We start from the raw sequence: 24,530 nt of genomic DNA, 5'->3' as shown, positions 1-24,530 counted from the left end.
CAGGCTCAGCAGCCATGGTGGTTGTTCCAGTTCTTTATTAGGCAAAGAAACAGGGCCATTTTCGGCATCTCTGCCAAGGAAAGAGGCTCAGAGAGCTGAGCTAGCCAGGCTCTGCAGGATGGGCTGCTTCTACTTGAACTTCTGTAGCAAGTCACAGATCCTCTCCTTGACCATTGGATCCAACGTTGAACAGTCCCACTCTACCAACTTCACCAGCCGGTCATGGGCCTCCCAGAAGAGGCCAGAGCCAATGGCCAGCTCCACCCTCATGCGCCACTCTGCCAGCTTGGAGCTGTTGAGGAAGACATCGTGGTTGCTCCCTATGGGCTGTGTGCAGACAAAGAGGAGGTGTGGTTGGTCTGGGGACCAGCCTCACCTGGGTCCCCTCCTACAGCCTCAGTCTGCCATCCTCCGAAGCCTATACCAGGGGTCACAGGCTCTGTAATAGATGTGAGATGGGGGTGGAAGACCCAGAATTCCCCAGGGTTCTTAGTCACTGGTCTTGCCTCAAGGCTCCTAAATCCTTCTCTGAGGTAAGCCCTGGCCCAGGTGGTTCCCGCTTCTCCAGTGTGGAAATTCTCATAAGTCCTGTCTTCTTACAGGGAAACCCTTTGTCCGTAGATGAGGGTGGGTGGAATCAGTTCTTTTTCCCCACATTGAGCCTCCCTCTGTGGTCAAGCACAAGGGCTGGAATGGGAGACCCAGCAGGCAGCCTAAGAAATGTGCACCCAAGATGTTAGAGAAGCTCAAAAGGGAGTGGGTTGGGAAACATGCAAGGAGTGGAGGGTGAAATGTAGGGGCTGCACCACTTGGAACGGAAAAACTGGAATGGTTTTTCCTGGTGCTGGCCTGTGCTGCATGCTGACCAAGGACCAAAGTGACTGCTTTGCAACTGGCCAGAGGTTATGCTGGCCTCACAAGACATAGGCTAGGGTCTAAACTGGCCAGCCTGCACACCAACTAGCTCAAAACTGGCCACCTCCCCTGAATGAATGCCCCATACCCGCGTATACACCCAAACGCACAGTGAATGCCCCTCAAACCCAGAGCCAAGGGAACTGCTCTGTACAGCTGTATAGAGCTCAGCTAGACGGACACTTTGGAAACCTCTGGACACTTCCTGGAGAGTCTGTCAGGAGAGGAGGCATCCAGGATCCTGGCTGACTAACCAAGAAACGCTGTGTGCTTCTCCATATCCCAGGCTCACCCTCTAGCTCCTCCCCACTGAGGAATTTTTGCGAAGTATGATGATCATGACCCTCCCTGGTTCAAAACTGTCTATGTTTCCTGTGGCCTCCAGCCACCCAGACTTGGCTCCCACAGCCCAAATGTATCCTGCCTTCACCTGCCTATCCTCAAGTTATGCCCAACTGGTCACAGGGGAGTCCCGCCTCTGTCTTGGGCTCTGTCTCCCCACCACCACACTCCACACCTGCATCATCTGCACCAGGGCCACCAAGTCAGCCAGTGAGATGTGGTCCCCAGTGATGAACATTCTGTCCTGCAGAAACTTCTCCTCGAAGAGCTGCAGGTTTTTGTTTGCCTCTGCTATCATCTCCTCTGTCTTCTCAGCTGGAACCTCCTCCCCTGTGATCATCGGGATCAGCAGCTAGCCAGGGTGGGAGAGAGGAGGGAGGACAGGGCTGTACTCCAGTCACCTCTGGCCCTTGTCTGCTAGAGAGGTATTGGACAGAACCAAGGAGATAAAGTGGTTTCACCTCTTTTAGCAGTTCTGGTTGCTATAAGTTACCTGGGGCCATTGTTCAGAAGCATTTTGAGATCCCAGCAGGAAGGAATCATGTGATTGATTAGTGATGTCTGTCACAGGCATAGGATAAGATATAGGAGCACATGTACTGTGATGGATCGCATATATGATGGTGGTCCCATAAGATTGTAATGAAGCTGAAAAATTCCTATCACCTAGTAATGTGGCCATCATAATATCATGATGCAATGCATTACTCACGTGTTTGTGGTGATGCTGGTATAAACAAACCTACTTCACTACAATCACATAAAAGTATAGCACATACGATTATATATGGTACATAATACTTGATAATGATAATAAAAGGCTGTTTTCTAGTTTACAAACTTGCTATATTATACCTTTGATCGTTATTTTAGAGTGTATTCTTTCTACTTAAAAAAAAAATTTGCTGTAAAACAATATGGTATGTTACACTGGCAATAGCCTCATACACCCCATGTTTATCCCATCTCTTGATTGCATCTCTTTCTCTTGTGCTTGATTTAATCTTGTGTTGTTTTGTACAGTAACACACTGTTTATAGCCTAGAAGCAATAGGCTCTACTATATAGCCTAGGCGTGTAACAGACTATATCATCTAGGTTTGTCTAAGTGCAATCTATAACGTTTGCATAATGACAGAATTGCCTAACAACACATTTCTCAGAATGTATCCCTATCATTAAGCAACACACTATATTTGGTGGTCTCTATGGGCCCTTCAACTCTGATATTTTCTAGTTCAGAATGAAATTTCTTGAATTCTATGCTGGCTTGAGTGAGATCAGCCCCTCCTCGGTGCCCCTCCCCTTGCCTTGACAAAGCTCTTTCATATCCTGTGGTTCACTCCACACTCTCGACATCTCTGTTAGGCAGGTGGGAGAGGGCGCTGAGGAAATGAGGCTCGAGGAGGGACACTAGCTTGAGCTCATCAGTGGTCAGCCCCAGCCGCGAACCACTTACCTTGATCCAAAGTATCTTGTTCATGGGCATTTGAATGGCCGTGTGCTGCCAGGCTATGAACTCATCCACACGGGCGCGCATGTGCAGGTCTGGTGGGTACCAGTGCGAGGGGGTGCTGTACTTGCGGCACAAGTACAAGAGGATGGCCGCGCTGCAGAAAGGGTAGGTCAGAGCACTTCTCTTGCCTTCCCCGACTCCGATACACCACCCCAGCGTGGCCTGGGCCCAATGTGGCTCCAGCCACAGGTGTACTCTAGGCATTCACATTCTTCCAGGGGAAGGATGGGCCCAAAGGCCCTGGGGAAGTCTGTCAGTTCCGTCTGCCAGTCAGCAAGGACAGAAAGAGAAACCCTGCAGGGTGAGTGGGAGTTGGCGGATGGTGTCAGGAGGAACAGTCCAGACAAAGAACAGCGTGAGTGGAAACATTGGGGTAAAAAGGAGCGTGGTAAATTTGGAGAAAGGAGAGTATAACGGAAAAAAGGGAGTGGGTAAGGAGTGATTAGAGACAGCTAGAGACAGGGAGGCCCTCAGAGATGCAGGGAGGATGTGGATTTAACCGTCAAGGTTATGGATTATATAAGCAGTGGGATGAGAAGATCCACCTTGACTTTTAGAAAGCTCCCGCTGGTGCTAGATGCAGCAGGTAGGGTCCCCTGGGCAGAGTCAGAAGGTCGGAGGAAGCAGAGCTGGATGGAGGGGGAAGAAGAGGAGAAGGAACAGCCTGGGAGGGAAGAAGGAGGAGGGAGGTCCTGGAGAAGGAGGGCAGTCCTAAATCCTGAATCGTCTCAACTGATCTCACATTAACCCCACAAGGTGGAAACCGATGTGTTCTCTACCCACATTTGAGGAAACTGGGGCTCAGAGATACAATTAACTTGCCAAAGACACATATCCCATGAGTGGCAGAATCGGTTTGACTCCAGCAGCCCAGCCTCAAGCATGAGCCCTGCCACCTTTCTTGACTACCTGGCATAGCTGGTGACCTTGGTCAGGTGGGGTGGGGGAAGGGAGGAGCTGAGGGAAGTGGACAATGGAGAGTAAATTGGCAGCAAGACCATTTGGTCTTCAGCCTCTGCAGGAGGCTTGAGAGGCAGGCAGAGTCTTGCCTCACTGGCGTAACACCCCTGCCCATTCTGTGACTCTTGGTGGCCAGTCGTAGGTCATGACTGCTCTGAGCAGACCTGTCAGTGGCTCCCAGATCTGACCGATTCCTTCCAGCTTGTCTGAGGCCTGCACCCCCTGCTCGAGCCCACTGTCCACACCACCGTACTCTCTGTGTTTCTTTGTCCTGAACCTTGAAATTCTGCCCTCCAACGCTATTCCCTGATGTTAGCCCTCCTAGCTCCCACTCTGGGAGCATCAGGGCCAAAGGGGACCCATATGCACCAGCATGTTCTCAAACATTTCCTGACCCCCAGAGAGGACCAGGGCTCACTATGACTAGAGGAGCCCCACCTCCTGGGGGACAGGCACCCCTGCTGGCCTCAGCCCCTGAGATGACCCTTGACTAGGTACCTGGCCTTCTGTCTGCCCAGCACTCTTTCCCCTACTTTTCCCTCAGGAACCTGCTCTGCCATCTCCATCCAAATGATTCCAGAGGGAACAGCTGGCAGTCACAGGTCTCAGTGCCCCCGTCATTGAGAAGAAGGACTGGGCCCATCCTTGTCCTTCCCTGGGAATTTCAGATCTCCTAAGAAGGAGGAATTTCTCCCTTCCAGAGAACCAGGTACTCCGAAGATATGGCTACAAAGCTGCTATTAGCTGTGAGTGTACAGAAATGAGGGGAGGAGGCTGACACGCCCTCAGAGAAGCCCCATAGGTGATATGGGTGGAAAGAACATCGGCACCACAGTAGCCAGGCCCAGATTCCCCTGGCTTGTCACATCTTCCAGTAAACTCAAACTGGCTCAGTAGGGTCTCTGCCATTTGCAGCCAGTATCTTTAGCCCCTCACTAAGTGCTCTAATAGACACACCTGAGAGGCTGGAGGGGATGGGGGATGGGAGTGGATTTACCAGATGAGAAGAGCACATCATTCTAAGGCCCAGACTGGGAGCTGGGGAGGAAGGGACCACCAGGATGAGAATGTGGCATAATAAGGCCACAGGCAGAGAGAAGGAGCCTTGGCACGCTGAGGTTGAGGTCCTGCTCCGGAAAGAACGCCAAGGATGTGGCTGGACAACTGTTTATTAAAGAGATTAGATACATGACTTGTGGATTCAATCAACCATTTCAGTAGAAACACACCAGCCTGGAGTAAAGGGGACCGAGTTGGGGTAAAATGAAGGAAGGCTGTTGGACTTCTGAGAAATGGGCTGATGGAGCTATTCAACTGTAATGTGTGTTAGCCTTCAAGAAAAGGGAAGAATGGCCCCGAGGGAGGTTCAGAGTCCAACAGGGCTGTCCTGCTGCTACAGGCCCAAAGCGGGATAGTGAGGTGGGGGCCGGGCCTTGGCCTCCTTGGTTCCAGAGGATGAGGCCGTCACCCATAGAATAGAGCATGCGGCCAAAGAAGATGATTCTCAACCCTTAAAATCTAGTACAACTTGCTCTGCTAGGTTTCAGGCTTGTTTGAAATACATGAACTCTCTTTTCCTTCCTCTTCCTCTTCCTCTTCCTCTTCCTCTTCCTGTTTTGAAATAGGAATATATATCCCATTCTTGTCCCCCCATGGGATTTTGGAAACAGGATGACCTATCACAGTTCACAGATGGAGGGGAATTTTGGCCCAGAATGAACCATACCCTGACTCTCACCCCTACCTGATTTGGATTTAGACGTTGACATTTTGGACTTGAGTTGATGCTGGGATGATTAAGATTTTTGGAGATATTGAGATGAAGTGAACACATTTTGCATATGAGAAGTACATGAAATGGGGGGGTAGGGGTGGGGCGGAGAGCAGACTGTTACAGGTTGAATCGTATCCCTCCAGAAAGTTATGTTGAAGTCCCAATGCTCGGTAAATCTCAGATTGTGACTGTATTTGGACATAGGGTCTTTATAGAGGTAATCAAGTTAAAGTAAGGTCGTTACCATGGATTCTAATCGAATATGACTGGTGTCCTTATTAAACGAAGAAATTTGGACACAGACATACACAGAAGGAAGGCAGTGTGAAGAGACGCAGGAGGAAGATGGCCACCCACCAACCAAGGAAACCTTGAGGCTACCAGAATCTAGGAGAGAGGCCTGGAACAGACACTTCCCAGCCCCTTCAGAGGGAGCATGGCTCTACCAACACTTTGGTTTCAGACTTGTAGCCCCCAGAACTGTGAGACAATACATTTCTGTTGTTCTAAGCCACTCAGTTGGTGGTACTTTGTTATAGCAGGAAAATACTAGGCCCTTGTCTGTTGTCCACTTGGGAGGTATACTTCAAAATTATGAGACCACCTGTGAAGTAATCTGAAAACCAATCAACTCTGAATCTTACCAAACCTTTAGATCCAACTATCAATTTACAGGAAATGAAGGGATAGAATACCATGTTCCATGACGCCATGAGAATGCAGTCAGCAAAATTCAGACGGTGGAAACCCCACAGAACAAAAGACCTGGTTTCTTCGGCCACAACAAAGATGCAAAGGTAAAAGTTGGGGCTTGGAAGGGGCTGGAGATTAAAAGAGATTTAAGAGACAGATCAATCAATTGCAATACTTGCAGCTTATCTGGACCTCGATTCAAACACATGAACTGCAAAGGGAATATTTACGAGGTAATCAGAGACTTTTGAACATGAACTGGATATTTGATGAAATCCAGGAATTATTGTTAATTATATTAGATGTCATCGTGGTATTGCGGTGGTAAGGTTTTTTTGTTTGTTTTGGTTTTTAAGAGCCCTAATCTTTTAGAAGTACATTCCTAAACATTTATGGGTAAAATGATGGAGTGGCCAGGAAGTAGGGAAATAGATTAGGGTACCAATGATGCAAAATGGGCCTCTGAGCAAATGAGTGTTGGAGCTGGGTGATGGGTACGTGGAGGTTGATACAATCCTCATTAGTTAGTATTCATTCTACTTTAGTGTATGTGTAAAATTTTCCATAGTAAAAGAAGTAAATAAATACTGGCAGGTTGACTCCAGGTTAATCTCCCAGGAGGAGCAGAGACAGATGGAGGAAGGGCCCCAGCAAAACTGTTACCTTTCAGATAAGACAAATTTTCCATCTTTGAGGCTGGGCAGCTTCTTCAGGGGATTGATCTCAGTATATTCCTTGCTGTGATGCTGACCTGAGAAGGGCAGGGAAGGTCTGAGGCTTCTGGTAGGCCTACCAGAGGCAGAAATGCCTTTCTCTCTATTTACTTAAAAAGGGGAAACTGAGGCCCAGAGGACATCGTGGCTCAACCCAGGTCAGAACGGGGGTCAGGATCAGGACTCCTGCTCCCATCCCAGGCTCTGTGACCAGGAAAACCCTTTGGCTCACTGAAGCTGGAGGCTGCCTGTCCCACCCCTAACTCGGAGCCTGAAGCCACCGCCTGCATCCGGGAGCCCCAGCCCCAGCACACAGCTGGGGAATCCAAAAGGGAGGCTTTCACATGCAATCCATCCAATGTAGTGGGGAGGAGCTTTAAGCTGTCTTTATTGGAAACATTTCTGGGGCTCCACTCATAACCCGTTCATTTCTGGAGTTCCTGGATATCCTCCTCTATGTTCTAGAGGCTTCTGCCTCTGCAAGTTGAGCTTTAAGAGTGCCCTCTGTGCTTGGGAGTGTTGGAGACTGGTGCCCTGAGCCTCACCAGTGTCTATGTCACCCTCAGCAGGCTTGAACATTGGGAGAGGATGGGTGTGGCCCAAAGCAGTATCTGGACTCTTAGATGCTAGAGGACCAGACACCTCTGCGACCTTTGCCAACCTTGTTGACAGGTGCTACAGCTAGCAAGATTCTAGACTCCCACAAGGAGAAGGTGAGGTACTGGGTGGAAGCCCAGGGGCCCTTCCACAGTTCTTTCTCCCACTTTGCCTTCTGAAAGCCTGTTCATGGCAGTGGGGCAGAATTAGTGGGGACTGGTAAAGGTAGGCTGCACAGCAGCACAGCCTACAATTCCTTGGGAACCTTTTCTTCCCCTGTGGACTTGGGAGAGAACAGTCTCCCCAGTCTCAGTCTCCACTTTTCAGAAATACCCTGAACTTGTGCATCGCCTACTCCTAAGACTAGACCTGCCCAGACAGCACTGGATGCCAACCTTTCAGCAGATCCACAAACTGAAAGTCGAAGGGGATGCTGTTCTTTCTGGCGAAGATGTAGACGGCGCGGCAGGATGCTGACAGCAGGTCCAGGTAGAGCTCCAGGCCCATGCTGAAACATATGTTAGGCCCTCTCCAGCTGTGGTCAGCAGGCCCTGAACTTGAGCCTGAGCCCCTTGGTCCTGTGTCAGCCAGCCCTCTCCAACCCAGGCCCAAGACCCCGCATTCTGGAACTTTTTGTTTCACTTGGTATTGTCATGAGGCTATGAAGCCTGGAATTCTCATAGCAGCAGGATTCTGCCACCCGGCTGCCTGCCACCAACGTTTACCTGTGCAAGGTGAAACTATTTACCCTATTGTGCAGGATTGGACAAGAGCCAGGCCCCCCAGAGCTGGAAGGAACCAGTTTACCCACATACCTCCTCCCAGCCACTGTCCCTGGCAGACATCGCTAATCTATCACAGCACTCTTTCCCCTGAGCTTGAATGAAACCTCAGAATCCTTCTGAACACAGAGCCCCAAGGGGCATCACTAATGGCTGGTGGCTGAGAAGGAGGGGAGAGAAGGCTGAGGAGCTTGGAGGAGTCCAAGAGAAGCTGCCCCTTTCTTCTCTGCCTGGTCTCTCCTGGGAGTAGGCTAGGAAAGACCCCTAGCTCGGAACTGAGGGCTGGAGTTGCAGGGGAGTGAGGGGTGACTGTGACTTTGCCTTTCTCCTCCCTTGTGCACATGTGTTCGCCCATGGCTTTCTGAGAAAGGCTTACACATAGGAATTCCCAGGGCCAGGCCTTCATTGTGGAACGTGACCAAAGGGGCTTTGCAGGGACCGGAAGGAGGATGGGCTGGGAAAACCAGCCCTGGAGGATTTCAAAGCAATGATTGGGAATACTCACTGCTCAATCCAGCTTTAACTGTGACTAGAAAAGGATTGGAAAAAAGAAAATCAGGGGCCTGGACAGCTGTCAGAGCATTGGGAACAATGCCACAGAGAAGTCAAGGGGTGGCCGGCCAGGCTGTGCCATGCAGAGGAGCCCAGAAACTTCCAGCCTGGGGCGGCCCGGCCATGCACCTGGAGCTCAGCACTGAGGAATTTATACTCCGTGGCAAGGCCTGAGTGAGGCTCACTCTCTGCTGTGTGATCTTGGGAGAGTCCCTGTCCACTCAGAAGTGAGGGACCCCACTTCCTGGGGCAGAGAAAGGCTGGAGACAAGTGGAGGACACAAGGCATGTTTATTGCAGATAGCAGGGTGCAGGAGAGCGGGCAGCACCCCTCTCAGTGGAGCCGCTCCTGCAGCCGCGGCACCAGCTCCTGGGCCAGCTGGGGGTCCTGCTGGGCCTCTTGGGGTTCCCGAGGTTGAAGTACAAGCCTGTGGGCCTCCTAGACGAGCTCGGGGCCCAGAACAGCCTCCATGCGGACCTGTCATACCGCCAGCCGGGGCCACTCTCGGAGGAGGTAAGCCGACATCAGTGGGCTGGGAAGACAGGGCAGTTGGAGCTGGAGCTTCAGCCCAGCCCAGAGTACCCCGCAGAGGGCAAGCAAACAGGAGAAACTCACCTGCATCCGCTCCGTGAGCACCATCGGTTCCATCAGGGAGACCTGCTCAGTCACCAGGAAGGGCTTGGCCGCCAGGGCCTCTGGATCCAGGTATTGCAGAGCAGGCATCAGCTTTCCCAACACCTGCACCAGCTGTGTGGCATCCACAGGCTGCCCCAAGAAGTGGGACAGGAAAGACTGGGCAAGGAAGAAAAGGAACGGCTTATCTTGGGCTCCTCCAAGCTCCTCAGCCTTCTCTCCCCTCCTTCTCAGCCACCAGCCATTAGTGATGCCCTTTTGGGCTCTGTGTTCAGAAGGATTCTGAGGTTTCATTCAGGCTCAGGGGAAAGAGTGCTGTGATAGATTAGCGATGTCTGCCAGGGACAGTGGCTGGGAGGAGGTATGTGAGTAAACTGGTTCCTTCCAGCTCTGGGGGTCCTGGCTCTTGTCCAATCCTGAGCAATAGAGTAAATAAATAGTTTCACCTTGCACAGGTAAACGTTGGTGGAAGGCTGCTGGATGGCGGTGTGCTGCCATACCCGGTACTCCCTGACGTGGGTGCAGGCTTGCAGCTGAGGTGGGTACCAGTGTGCGTCTATCTGGTACTTATAGCTCAGGTATAAAAGGATGGCCATACTACGAGCAAGGGTGTCAGAGATCTCCCCATCCTGCCAGGACCCGGGGCTCTATTTCTCACAAGCAGGGTGATTTGACACTGTTTGTCTCCAACTCTACCTCCAGGAGAAGACCTCCCCACTCCCACACACCCCTCCAGGTGGCATCTTTCCCCCCAGCAAACTGTTCCATTCCCCCATCTCCAAACTCTGCTCTTCCCTGGGCCCCGTTTCAACCTCCTCCTCGGCTACTCCTCCAACTTGCCCTCTGCCTCCAGGCCCAGCTACTGGCACTAAGGTCCCCACTCAGAAGGAGGAAGGCAGATCTGCCAAGGACACCTACCCCAAGGGGTCTCCAAGTTCCTTTCCTAGGCTGGTTCTCCCTCAAGCTCAGAGTCTGGGGAAGAGGCTTGGAGGGTTCCTCTGTCTTGAGCCCCCTCGGGTTCCTGGCACTGGGAGCCCAGTTTCTACCCTCAGGCAAACCCCATTTTACAGAAGAGAAACCTGGGGCAGGAAGTGAGGATGTGGGGAGTTGGGATGCATAGCCCAGTGTCACCCTGGGGCTGCCTGGCTCTGTGACTCTGAAAGGACAGGTTCAGGACATCTGGGCAGGGGTTCCCCTCAAGCCTTGCTCCAGGTTGTTCAAGCCTGGCTGGGTGACCTACGCCTCTTCCTGACTCTGAAGCTCCCAGCTTTAGCCCCAAAGCAATTCCCCTGGTCCAGCTCGCTGCTCTCTGAGCTGCGCCAGCTGAAAGGAAGAAAGGGCTGAAGCATTTTGGAAAGATCTCCAAGCCAGAGGTTATCAGCTTTCTGCCTCCCTGCAACCCTGAGCTCCAGACCCAAAAAGAGCGTGGCTCTAAGCCTAGACTGTCCCCCAGGTCACCATTACCTCTCCGCCAGCAGGAAGTTCCCATCCCTGAGGGCAGGCACCTTCTCCAGGGAGTTTGCCTTCAGGAATTCTGATTTCGGGTGCTTCCTTGGGAGGCAGAGAGGAGGGGAGGCTTAGTGTAGGATCTGGCCCCAAGTGCCCCCTCCTTGGGGCCCTCATAGCTTCCGGGCTCACCCCGTGCCAGCTCCGTGGGCTTCAGTTGAAACGGATGCCATAATGCCATTATTCTTAGCAAAAATGTAGATGGCATAGCGCAGGGTCAAGTACAGGTCCAGAAAAAGCTCAAGTGCCATTGCTGTACCTCAGTCTGGCCTCACCTGCCCTCCCCCTCAGGCCTGCCTCCAGGGTTTGCTCTGCCCCTCAAAATGGGGCCTGAGGTCTATGCCCCTCCCTAGAGCCTACTTCCTCTACCACTAGCTGGTGCCCTGCCAAGCTGCCAACCGTCCTGGACTCTGGGGAGTGGCATCAGGGTGGGCCGTGTCACCGTTGGGGTTTGGTTGTGGGTTTTCCAAAAGCAGGTTCCCCAGCCTGGCCCTCTTCCTCCTTCACAGGTGTTGCAAGCTTGTGGACACTCCCACCTCTTGCTCCTTCCCTCTGGCTACGGCCAATCACTCCCTCCAGGGCAGACCTGATACCTGCTTGAGGAAGCCAGGGTGGCTTTCACAGTCCTTCGAGTTGAGGTGACATGGGCAAGTGGGGCTGGGAGACCAGCTGGCAGGCACATATTTCAGGTGTTTAAAGCCTGTGTCTTTTCTCCCACTACACCTGCGAGACACGCATACACACAGAATCACACTCACACACATTTGCATGTGCACATGCCCATCCACTCCCAGCCGAGGTCTCCCCTCTCTCCACACCAAGAAATGTCCAGACAGCTTAAAGTCACCTCTCCCTCAACTGCCCTCCTTCAGAGCTCCCCACCTCAGGCCAGATCCCTTGCAGTCTTTCTTCTTCCTCATCCTAACCCCATCCTTCCATCGCCAAGTGCTGTCATGCTGCTGCTCTACCTCCTGCATCTTTTATGCCACCACCAAGCTTTTGGATGGCATGAAGGACCTCAGCTTCCAGACCAGCTGCCCTGCCTCCACCCTGGGCCTTCGGTCATGGTCCACACAGCACAGAGAGGATTTCTAAAGTCCAAATCTGAGCCCATGCTCCCTGTGCAACAGCCTCCCATCGCTGAGTGCCCCCTCACCCAGTGTGGCCATACTCCCCAGCCCTATCCATTTGCCTCTCAGCCTCCTGGCAGGGCAGCAGCCACAGGATCTGAGGGAAACAAGAGAGAGATCCCACTGCCTCCTCCTAGGGGGAGGAAAGAGGCAGGGGGTGTCCCCATCTGCCAAACAGAAGTGGCACCCCCAGCACTCCCAAGCAGGGTCTGCTAAAAGAAGCTGCCCAGCTGTTCTGAGCCCACACCTGCAGAGGCAATTGGCTCCTTCAGCACCATGAAGGAGTTGGTGCTGGGGGTTGGAAAGTCCTGCCCCCAGTAACTTGTCTGTCCTTCTTCCTGCCTAGTTCCTCCCTGGGCACCTTCATAACAATGAGTAGACCAGCACCTCTTGGGCAGTGGAGGGTGGGCTCAGTCTGCAGCCTCCAGCACACTCCCTCCTGCTTTCTCCCCTCCTCACCCTCACCCTTCTCACCTGGGTCCGCACAGGCACACCCAAGTTGCCCTGGACGCAGTCGTCAAGCCAGCCCCAGGAGAAGCACAACATTCCAAGGTGCAGATAATAAAACTGTCTACTAGGCCCTGTTTGATCTGAGAGTTCCCCCGGATACATTTATCTTTGTACAAAACATTAACGGCTAACTTCTGCTTCTTGTAATCTGCTTATTCAAGGATGTAGTTGGAGGCTTTATAAGCTGCCTCTGCTGGAAGCTCGGGGCTGATCTCCTCTAACCCTGCAGGTAGAGAGTCAGTCGCCGGCTGGCTAATAAAGGCTCATAATTAATCTCAATTGGCTCCGTGGGTCTTAGAATCGAATCGTTCATGCCATAACTTTTGGAGGCCCCAGCAAGATCTCTCCAGCAGGGGAGATCTCCTAAGACCCGCAACTCCAGCCGCCTTGGGCGAGGACCTGCCCATCCAGGGGATGGCCGCTGAGAGATGTTCCTCAGCCCCGGACGCCAGGCAGACTCGCCCAGGATGGCAAGTGGACAAAAAGGTTTAATTCTGTAACAACTGGGCACGAGCCATCTGGAGCAGCTTCACCGGTGAGTAAGACTGCGCTTGGATCTGTCTGTTGGTGGGCCCTAAAGAGAACTAGTGGAAGGCTGGACGCAGCAATCCTTCCCTAGTCCGGTCAAGGTCTGAGACGTCAGACTTGACTCCAGGTATTCAGTTTTCTGGTGCGCTAGCGTTTTGTGTTACCTGTAGTTTGTCTTGTCTGTCTGTATTGTGTCTGTCTGTTCAGATCGGCTGAATGTACTGTTACCCTCCTATTGCTTTAGCCTTCATAAGTTTACTTAGTTTGATTCTTTCCTTAGGTCTGGCCTCCGTGGCCCTGCCTGACTGGGCGTTAGGTCAGAGGCTGATCCTAGCCCTGGCTTATTTGGCTTTTGTGGGGATTTTCTCTTTTCTTGCCTGTCTTTACTAACACGGGTCAGGCTTCCTCCTCAAATCGTCCTACCCGCCTGCAGTGCCTCCTTAACCAATTTAAGGATTTTAAGAAACGAGCCAAAGCCTACGGAGCTAATGTCACTCCCTTCGACCTCCAAAGGTTCTGCCAGTTAGAGTGGCCCACATTTGGAACAGGGTGGCCATCAGAAGGGTCACTTGAGCTGCAAGCAGCCTTTCAGGTGCGAGATATCATCTACAGAGATCCTGGCCACCCTGATCAGGCTCCATATATCGATGTGTGGGTCGATATCATTTCTGATGCCCCCAAGTACTTGAAGGGCTGCCGCTGTGGTCAAGAGTCAAGGGTGACTCCCAAGCCTATCCTTCTCTCAGCACTGAAGGGGCAAAAGGAGAAACCGTCCGGACAGACACCTAACTCTCTTTACCCTGTATTACAAGAACTCCCTGAGGACCCCGAGATCACTATTCCTCCCCCTTACTCCCCTCGTAACCCTTTCCTGTCTCCGTCCATCCGGGAGGCAGAACCTCTCTGGAGCCCTCCCCATACGCACACTGGAGCTGTGTATCGGCCCCCACAAGACCCTGACCCTGCTCTTGATTCCTCGAACCAGGCAGCAGTCCTGGCCTCGCTCCGGCAATTGGCACCCCTGGTTGGGGGAGAAACGCAGAGGCCATTCATGGTCTATGTCCCTTTCTCCACCAGCGATTTATACAATTGGAAACAGCAAAACCCCTCATTCTCAGAGAAACCCCAGGGATTAATCTCTCTCCTAGAGACTATTTTCTTTACCCACCAGCCAACTTGGGACAATTGTCAGCAACTTCTCCAGGTCCTGTTTACCTCAGAGGAGCGGGAATGAATCCTGAGGGAGGCTGCAAGGATGGTATTAGAGCCCAACGAGCAGCCTTCCACCGATCCGGCCCGCATCCAGCATATTTTCCCGAACACCTGTCCGCCTTGGGACCCCAACTCCAACCAAGATAAAGAGGCTCTCCAACGGTATCACCAGCTTCTGCTCCAGGGCCTCCGGTCTGCCTCCCGACAACCCACTAACTTATCTAAGGTAAGCGAGGTCATCCAAGCTAAGGATGAATCACCGACGGCGTTCCTGGAACGACTTTTAAAGTCGTACCAGTTATATACTCCTATTGACCCAGAGGACTCTAATAATAGAGGGCTGTGAATTTAGCCTTTGTCAGTTGGCCCCAGATATTTGAAAGAAACTGCAGAGGATGGAAGGGTTTGAAGGAAAGAACCTGTCTGAACTAGTTGAGATAGCCCAACAAGTATTCAACAATAGAGATGAGGTAAATATAGCACAGACCAAGAAGACAACCAAGGTCCTGCTTGCAACCATGCAAGGAGCCAATCCAAAGAGACCAACAGGAAAAGGCAGAGGCCAGGGACAGGCACCCAGAGCAAACGATGGACCTAGGAGAGTCGGGCTAAAGAAGGACCAATGCGCATATTGCAAGAAAAAGGGACATTGGAAGAATGAGTGTCCTGGAAAAGGACAAGCCCCCAAGAAGAAGGCCCCCCTCGTCCTCTTCGAGGACGCAAAATGAGGAGGTCGGGGCTCTTATATTATAAGCCCCCGGGAGCCCAAGGTAACTTTACAAGTCGAGGGCAAGCCTGTGAACTTCTTGGTAGACACAGGAGCTACCTACTCTGTCCTACAGAGCTCCCAGGGCCCATTCTCAAAGGAAAAGACACTTATACGAGGGGCCACTGGACAAAGGAAATCTTACCCTTGGACCCCAGCCAGGATAACAGATCTGGGAAAAGGAACAATTACCCATTCATTTCTAGTTATGCCAGAATGCCTGTACCCGCTGCTGGGTAAAAAATTTGCTACAGAAGTTACAGGCCACAATTTCCTTCAAGGAAAGGCATACTGAATTGACTGTCAGGTCAGGCCCACCAACCATTCTACTCACCTGCCCATTGTCTGAGGAATATCTTTTGCTAGAGGAGCCCCTAATAAACTCACCGGGAGCCTTACCTACAAACCCCCTATTAACCGAATTCCAACAAAAGATTCCTGGTGTCTAGGCAGAAACAAGTCCCCCTGGCCTGGCAGCACATCATCCTCCTATTATAGTGACTCTGTCCAGCTCAGCTACTCCAGCCCAGGTACGTCAATACCCTGTCAGTCAGAAGGCCCAGGTGGGTATTGCTGTCCATATTCGAAGGTTGAGGGAGGCAAAAATCTTAGTTCCCTGCCACTCCCCCTGGAATACTCTCTTGCTCCCAGTACAGAAGCCCGGCACCCATGACTACCGACCTGTCCAGGTTCTCAGGGAGGTCAACAAGCGAGTTGAGACCATCCACCCAACGGTCCCCAACCTTTACACTCTTCTCAGCCAGCTACCCCTGAGTCATCAAGTATATACTGTCCTAGATCTTTACTCTGCCGCTGGCCAAGGCTAGCCAGCCCATCTTTGCTTTTGAATGAGAAGACCCAGACAGACTTTACTCAGGACAGTTGACTTGGACTCAACTGCATCAGGGCTTCAAGAATTCCCCAACCCTGTTCGATGAAGCCCTAAGTCAGGACTTAGTCAAATTCTGCCAGAGGCACCCAGAGGTCGTACTTCTACAATATGTTGATAATCTTTTGCTAGCGGCTGAAACAGAATTACAGTGTGTGTAAACAGGCTACTGAGGACCTACTCCAGGAGTTAAACAAGAATGGGTATCAGGTGTCTGCTAAGAAGGCTCAGCTTTACACTCCCCAAGCGACATATCTAGGGTACAATCTACAGAAAGGAAAAAGGGTCCTGTTCCTGGGAGCAGTAGGTTACTGCAGGCTTTGGATTCTAGGGTTCGCAGAAATAGCTAAGCCCCTGTACACCAGCACCAGAGGGAAAGGAGAGGACCTAGCCTGGGGAAAGGAAGAAAGGAAGGCATTTGAAGCCCTGAAGGCAGCCCTAACCACAGCCCCTGCATTAGCCCTGCCTAACCTGGAAAAGCCATTCCAACTCTTTGTTACCGAGGTGCGGGGAATCGTGAAAGGGGTCCTGACACAGACCCTAGGACCCTGGAAGCGACCAGTTGCATACCTCTCCAAAAGATTAGACTATGTGGCAGCAGGATGGCCCAACTGTTTGAGGGCAATCGCTGCCACTGCAATCCTCACTAAGGAAGCCCTAAAATTGACACTAGGGCAGACCCTCCAAATCATCGCCCCACACGCAGTTGAGTCAGTGCTTCGCAGTCCACCGGACCGGTAGATTTCCAATGCTCGAATCACCCAGCGTCAGGTCCTGCTTCTCAACCCACCCCACATACGGTTCCTGAAAACTGCCACACTCAACCCAGCCACCCTACTGCCTGACGATGACCCTCGCCAACCCCTACATGACTGTCTTGAGGTCATAGAGAATGGCACCTGCACCAGACCGGACCTGACAGACAGCCCTTAGCCGAACCCAGACGCTACTCTATTTACGGATAGGAGTAGCTTCGTCTCAGAAGGAGTCGGTCTTCGCAGGCCCTCCATCTCACACGGCAGGAGACCCACCAACTATTCTCTGCCACCAGAACAACCGCTCAGCATCCAGTCTAGCCACACAACCACGCTCCAGGTGATTGGATCTGGGTAAAGAAGGTACAGCCTGCTTCTCCTGAGCCCCACTGGGACGGACCTTTCCCTGTCATCCTTACAACACCCACCGTGGTCAAGGTAGCTGGGCATCGTCATTGGATTCACCATACTAGGATCAAGGCTGTGCATCCACCACAGACATCGGAACAATGAACCCTACGTTGGTCAGAGGACCCACTAAAGATAAGACTTTCAAAGGTTTGGACTGGACCATCTTAATTGTCTCTATCTTCCTACACGTCACTCACTGTCACTCCAGCAATCCTCACCGGCCCCAAGTGTATACATGGGAGTTAACTAGAACCGAGACAGGCATTCCTATTTCCATAGTGAATACCTCTAGCCAACCAATTTTCAATGTAGATCTATGTACCATCCTCAGGCAGCCTGGCAAAGCTCACTATAAGGCAAGGGGCCAACTCTGGTCATCCCCATACGGGTGCGGAAACCTCGCTATGGAAAAAGGCCTTCAAGGAACACAGCTTTATATGTGTCCTCAGGAAGGAAGCCCCATATGTGCTAAGCTAAGTGAATATTGTTGTGCTTCTTGGGGCTGCGAAACAATCGCACCACAAGAGAGTGAACTGGGTGGGAAAGAGCATTACATGTCTTTCAGCCGCCCTATTCAGTTTATATGTACTAACCTAGGAAACTGTAACCCTGTAACCCTCATTGTAAAACAATAAAATGCACAGGCCTGGACTACAGGGAAAACATGGGGCCTTCGGTTATATGTATCGGGAGTTGATCCTGGTATACTCATCACTGTACAATGGCAGGTAAACCGCCGCTTCTCACCTCTACCGATAGGACCCAATCACCTACTAAACCCCTTGATTCCTTTGCCCTTGCCATCTCTACCTCAACCCATGCCCCCAAAGGAAGTACCTCTGCCCCTTAACTCCTTTGAAAGTGCTACCCCCACCACCCCTACTATTCAGAGCATCCTAAGGCCACCACAACTCCACAATCCGGTGTTAAGTATGTTAAACACAATTTTTTGTTTTGTTAATCAGATTAACCCTAATATCACCAGTGATTGCTGGTTTTACTTGAACCCAGCCCCACCATACTATGTAGGGCTTGGAGCTACTGCTGCTTTTAGAAATTCTACTCACCAGATTAGGAATATTTCAGTAAGCAATAGCAGCGCTTTGTGCCCTTGGGGTAAGACCCCCAAGCTCACTCTGGGAGACTTACGAGGCCAGGGCACTTGTATCCACTCTACTAGCTATCCCTTAAGCACTTCACCCTATGCCCAGAATTGTGACAGCATCACTCCCACGGACACTACTCCTCTGTTTTACTTAGTTGCCCCACAAGGCACCTGGTTTGCCTGTAATACCAGTCTAACCCCCTGTATCAGCTCCAACTACTGGTCCCAGGGGACATATGGCTTCTGTGTATTAGTTCACGTTATCCCTCAAGTGTATTTCTACTCCAGGGAAGGAGGCCGCGAACATTTCCAGTACATAGACTATCACATTACAAAGAGGGCGCCTATCCTAATACCTGCACTAGTAGGCCTAAGTGTAGCAGGATCAACCGCTGTTAGAGCGACAGCCTTAGTTACGGGGGATTCTAAATACCAGACCCTAAGTCAACAAGTAGACAAAGACTTGCAAGACTTAGAAACATCGGTTTCTCACCTAGAGACCTCCATAAACTCCCTAGCAGAGGTAGTCTTACAGAATAGGAGAGGACTGGATCTCCTCTTCCTGAAACAGGGAGGTCTTTGCATGGCTCTGGGTGAAACCTGCTGATTCTATACTAATCATTCAGGTATTATTAGAAATAGTTTAGCCCTGGTCAAACAAAAACTCCGTGACAAAGAAGAACAACATCAGCGGACAGGGTCTTGGTATGAGAACTTGTTCAACGGATCCCCTTAGTTAACTACACTGCTTACCTCCATCACGGGACCCCTAATGCTGGTATTTCTGGGGTTGCTATTTAGCCCCTGTGTAATTAATTGGATAACTGCCTATGTCAGAAAGCGGGTCCAGGCAGTAAAATTCATGGTCCTCAGAAAAAACTATCAACCACTCCAAGTCGGAGAATCAATGATTTGATTTCCCTTTGAAAACCAGTGAGGGATATAAAAGTAGAAATTCTCCGGTTTCAGGGAGGTAATATCTCCAGGCACCAGCCCCCAGGGAGAGCAGAAACTCAGTCACAGGGAGATGATATCTCCAGGCGCCAGCCCCAGGAGAAGCACAACATTCCAAGGTGCAGATAATAAAACTGTCTACTAGGCCCTGTTTGATCTGAGAGTTCCCCCGGATACATTTATCTTTGTACAAAACGTTAATGGCTAACTTCTGCTTCTTGTAATCTGCTTATTCAAGGATATAGTTGGAGGCTTTATAAGCTGCCTCCTTTGGAAGCTCGGGGCTGATCTCCTCTACCCCTGCGTGGTAGAGAGTCAGTCGCCGGCCGGCTAATAAAGCTCATAATTAATCTCAATTGGCTCCGTAGGTCTTAGAATCGTTCATGCCATAACATCATAAAATGAGTTGCAGGCCTTGTTGTTATGGCCTGTATGGAATACACCAAACCAAGTGTGCTCGCAAAGGCTGTTTGTTTGCCGGCGGCTGTCCTGTACAAAGGAGCAGCCCCGAAATGCCAACATACAAGGTTTTTAAGCCCTAAATCCCATTCCTCATTCTGTCTTAAACACAAAGGTCTATTTCTCTCCTATTCACTACCTGTCAACCAACTGGTCAGGTGTGCAAGTAGGGAGCACAGAAGCAGAAAGCCTATTGTTAGAATGTTATGCTCCTATGGGTGATTGGCTATGTTCCCATGGGCAATAGCCAGTGTTCCCATGGGCGATGGCCAAACAATAATTTTTCAGGTTATATACAATTGATTATTTTTCATGCCGCACAAGCAAGCAGGGTTACACAGGCTAAAATTGGCAGTTAGCGTATGAGCTCATTGTTACAAGTTTCATGATTAACAGAATGCGGTTAGGGGTTCCAGAAACTAGGCCTAAGGTATAGACTTCCTTTGTCCAGTTTCAGGTTTTAATTATCCTTTAACCCTTTCACATTTCAGCAGGCTATCACATTCCCCACTGGTTTTCAGGCATATATCAAATCTTTGATTTCTTATAAACTAGGGGCAACTGAAGTACCCCTGTTACTTGAGTAGATAATACCATTAATTTAACAGCCTGGACTCTCTGTTTAATATAAGTTAGAAGGCAATTCACTGTACATGGTCCAAACAGCAGTCCTAGAAAAGCCAATATTAAAGGTCCAGCAATAGATGACAATAATGTTGTTAACCGAGGGGCTGCATTAAATAAACCTTCATACCATGACTGACCTTGTAGTAGTTTTTAGTCCCATTTGACCAATGTGGGTTGATGAGGATTGGCAGCTACACAAGCTGCAAGTCAAAATATTAAACCCGCGAAAGTCTTAATTTGAGGGGATCTCCAGTGGGCGTTGCTTTCCATCGCTGGTCAGGATCCGGAGGCTGGGCCGCTTTGAGTCGGGTGTGATGGATCCAATGCCGTGGTCCAGCGACCTTAACTGCTGTTGGTGTGGTCAAGACGACAGGAACCGGGCCTTCCCATCGAGGCTCAAGAGCAGCAGGTTGCACTTTCTTTATCCAGACCCAGTCACCTGGGTGATAAGAGTGGGGCTGGAAGGAGAAGTTCTCATCTTCTCTGGTGGCCGACACCAGATGATTTACATCTCTTCGGGCTGATTGTAAAGCCTGCAAAGACTTAAGCAAGGACAGATTATGTACTTCTATTTCTTTTCTACTTCCTAGTTTGGGCAGTAAAGGGAGTGGACGCCCAAACATAATTTCATAAGGCGTTATTCCTTTTACATAGGGGGTACATCTAGCACGGAGAAGTGCAAAGGGAAGGAGGCTTACCCAATTTTCGCCGGTTTCTAATTTATACTTAGTCAATGTTTCTTTTAAAGTTCTATTCATCCTTTCTACCTGGCCTGAACTCTATGGTCTATAAACACAATGCAATTTCCATTCTATTCCTAGTAGTTTTGCCATAATTTGACTAGTTACAGTGATAAACGCTGGGCCATTGTCGGACCCTAATGTTATGGGCAGGCCAAATCTCGGAACTATCTCTGATACTAATTTCTTAGCTACTACTTGTGCAGTTTCATGCTTAGTGGGATAGGCCTCAGTCCATCCAGAGTATGTGTCAATAAAAACTAATAGGTACTTAAATCCAAAAGTTCCAGGCGTAACTTCTATAAAATCAAGCTCCCAGTGCTCTCCAGGTCTCTTTCCCCTGAGTCTCACTCCTTGTTCCGTGGAGGTCCTTCCTTGGTTTACTTGTGCACATACTGCACACCTATTAGCCACGTCCTTGGCTAAACTTGTCAGTCCTGGAACATAATAATCCCTTTTCAATAGTTCAATTAACTTGGTTCCTCCTAGATGGATGGACTGGTGTGTTAAGTCCACTAAGGTCCTTCCCAAAGCCTGAGGAAGGAGCAGTCTTCCATCTTTGTTTTCCCTCTTGTCCTCCCAGTCTTTCACTTAATTCCAAGTCGAACGGGGTATACTCAGGCCTTTCTTCAAAGGCTGGGGGAAGCTTTAAAGGCAAGATGTCTCCGGGCCCCACTGGTTTTCTGGCAGCATCCTTTGCTATCTGATCTGCAAAGGAATTTCCTTGTGCCACCTCAGTCTCTGCATTTTGGTGTCCAGGACAATGAATTATGGCTACTCTTTTTGGTAGCCAAATGGCTTCTAACAGGGCTAATATCTCTTCCTTATTTTTAATTTTTTTTGCGTCCTGATGTTAAAGGTCCTCTTTCCTTATAGAAAGCTCCATGTACGTGGGCAGTAGCAAAGGCATGTCTACTGTCAGTATAGATGTTTACAGTCTTATTCTTTCCCCACCATAAAGCTTGTGTTAAGGCTATAAGTTCAGCCCTCTGTGCCGATGTCCCATGGCTTAGGGCCTGTGCCCATATCACATCCCTGACTGTTACTACGGCTGCCCCGGCATACCTTACTCCGTCGGTTACAAAACTGTTTCCATTGGTAAATAATACCGCATCTGGATTAGGCCATGGCTCATCCTTCAAGTCTGGCCGTAGTCCAGTTACCTGCTCAAGGTGCTGAACACAGTGATGCAATGGAGCCTGCGGGTCATCATCCGGGAGCAGCGTGGCGGGGTTCAGGGCTACAGTTTTCAAAAACTGGGTCTGTTGGGGGTTAAGCAACAGTACTTGGTACTGAGTAATCTGGGCGTTGGAAATCCATCTTTCAGGAGGGCTGCCCAGCATGGCTTCAACTGCATGTGGAGCCACGATCTGAATATTTTGGCCCAAGGTCAATTTTAAAGCTTCTTTGGTCAATATAGCAGTAACAGCTAGTGCTCTCGGGCAACTAGGCCATCTTCCAGCCACCGGATCTAGTCTCTTTGAGAGATATGCCACTGGTCGCTTCCAAGGTCCCAAACTTTGCGTGAGAACCCCTTTTGCAATTCCTCTTACCTCAGTCACAAATAGTTAGAATGGCTTTTCTAAGTCTGGCAGAGCCAAAGCGGGGGCTGAGGTCAAGGCCTGCTTCAAGGCTTCAAAGGCCTGTTGTTGTTCCGTGCCCTAGCTCAGTCTGTCTTCCTTTCGCCCTGTGCTAGTGTACAGGGGTTTAGCTAGATCAGCAAATCCAGGAATCCAGAGACGGCAATAACCTACCGCCCCTAGAAACTCTCGCACCTGCCTCTTAGTCTGTGGGGTAGGGATGCCAAGTATTGCCTGGATCCTGCTGGGTGAGAGTCTTTCGGGTCCCTCTTTCTAAATTATATCCCAAGTACATGGCCTGCGAAGTGCAAAGCTGGGCCTTTTTGGCAGACACCTGATACCCTTTCCTTTGTAGCTCTTGCAACAAATCCTTTCTCGCCTGTCGGCATTTTTCCTTCGTGTCAGCAGCTAGCAGTAAATCATCCACATACTGCAAGAGTGTGACCTTCGGATGTCATTGTCTATACTCAATCAAGTCTTTTCCTAATGCCTCATCAAACAATGTGGGGGAATTTTTAAATCCTTGTGGCGACCTAGTCCATGTTAGTTGTCCCGAAAACATTCCATCTAGATCCTCCCATTCAAAATAGACCGGCAGTTTCTGTTAAAACTGGGTAAGTTTGCACCAGTATGAACTAAAAAGTTCACAGGTTTGCCCCCTACTTGCAAAGTTACCTTGGGCTTTCGGGGGCTCATTAGATAAGAGCCCTGATGCCCCTATTCATCTTCTAAAAGAACGAGGGGCCTTTTTCCTTCTTTCTCCTTAGAATTCTTCCCTTTTTCAGGACACTCATTTTTCCAATGGCCTTTCTTCTTGCAAATAGCACATTGGTCTCTTCCTAGCCTGGGTTTTCTATTTTGGCCTTCTTCGTTGCTAGGTCTCCCTCTATGGTTAGGGGTTTTTTTTCCAAGGAGGTCGGTTTCCTTGTTGTCCCACAAACATGACCTTTTGCACATCGTCCCTATTGTTAAATACCTTCTGTGCTATCTCTAGTAGCTTGGATAAAGTCTCACCCTCAAATCCTTCTAATTTTTGTAATTTCTTTTTAACATCTGGGGCCGGCTGACTAACAAAAGCCAAATGAATTGCCCGTCTATTGACTGGATCTTCAGGATCTATAGGAGTATATAAGCGATAAGACTCCAGTAACCTTTCTAAGAAGGCAGATGGTGATTCATCTTTCCCCTGTAACACCTCGCTTACCTTAGACAAATTTATTGGGCGACGGGCAGCCGCTCTTAGGCCCTGCAACAGCAACCGGCGATACCGTTGGAGAGCCTCCTTGAGTGGTGTTGGGGTCCCAGTCAGGACGAGTACTGGGGAACACAAGTTGCATCCGAACAGGATCCGTGGTGGGCTGACCTGTGGGTTCTAATACATGCTTTCTCCCTTCTTCTAAAATTCTGCCTTTTTCCTCTGTAGTGAACAAAACCTGTAACAACTGTTGACAATCATCCCAGGTAGGCTGATGAGTAAAGAAAATGGTCTCAAGTAGAGAAGTTAACCCTTGTGGTTTTTCAGAAAATGGGCGGGCGGGGTCTGCAATTTCCAATTATACAAATCACTAGTAATAAAAGGAACATACAACATCATAGGGGTGGTGTCTCCAGGTGGCATGACCTCTCTCAAGGCTGCCAACACGGGCACCGGTGATGTGGAATCAGGGGGAGGCTGGTATTGCAACCCAGTACGGGTATGTGGGGGACTACTTAATTCTCCATGTGCTCCGAACCCCGAAACGTTGGGGCGCGGGTATGGAGGGGGTATGGCCAGTTCAGGCGGATCTTCTGGCAGAGCCGGCAATACTGGCGGCTTCTGGGGCGGGCTGGTTGGAACTGCCGCCATTATTGATGATACAGTACTTCGGCATGTTTTCAAAT

General features: G+C 50.3%; 1 protein-coding gene and 1 pseudogene across 1 annotated transcript; one reads left to right on the top strand and one right to left on the bottom strand.

Moving 5' to 3' along the window:
* Positions 1-18: 18 nt before the first annotated feature.
* Positions 19-23,882, bottom strand: LOC105289343 (glutathione S-transferase theta-4). The gene is made up of 7 exons (XM_011355979.2): positions 20,467-23,882; positions 10,942-11,028; positions 7,906-8,018; positions 6,864-6,951; positions 2,717-2,867; positions 1,433-1,609; positions 19-327 (listed from the first exon to the last, which is right to left on the bottom strand). The coding sequence occupies exons 1-7, from the start codon at positions 20,487-20,489 to the stop codon at positions 130-132; spliced, it is 837 nt and encodes a 278-aa protein (XP_011354281.1). The 5' UTR covers positions 20,490-23,882; the 3' UTR covers positions 19-129.
* Positions 23,883-24,265: 383 nt separating this feature from the next.
* LOC105289421 overlaps positions 24,266-24,530 on the top strand; it is a 4,761-nt pseudogene continuing 4,496 nt past the window's right edge.

This window comes from Pteropus vampyrus, unplaced genomic scaffold (genome assembly GCF_000151845.1).
Source record: "Pteropus vampyrus isolate Shadow unplaced genomic scaffold, Pvam_2.0 Scaffold23, whole genome shotgun sequence".
NCBI classification, from domain to species: domain Eukaryota; kingdom Metazoa; phylum Chordata; class Mammalia; order Chiroptera; family Pteropodidae; genus Pteropus; species Pteropus vampyrus.
Note: the sequence above shows the minus strand (reverse complement) of the source record. Positions and strands in the feature narration are given on the sequence as shown.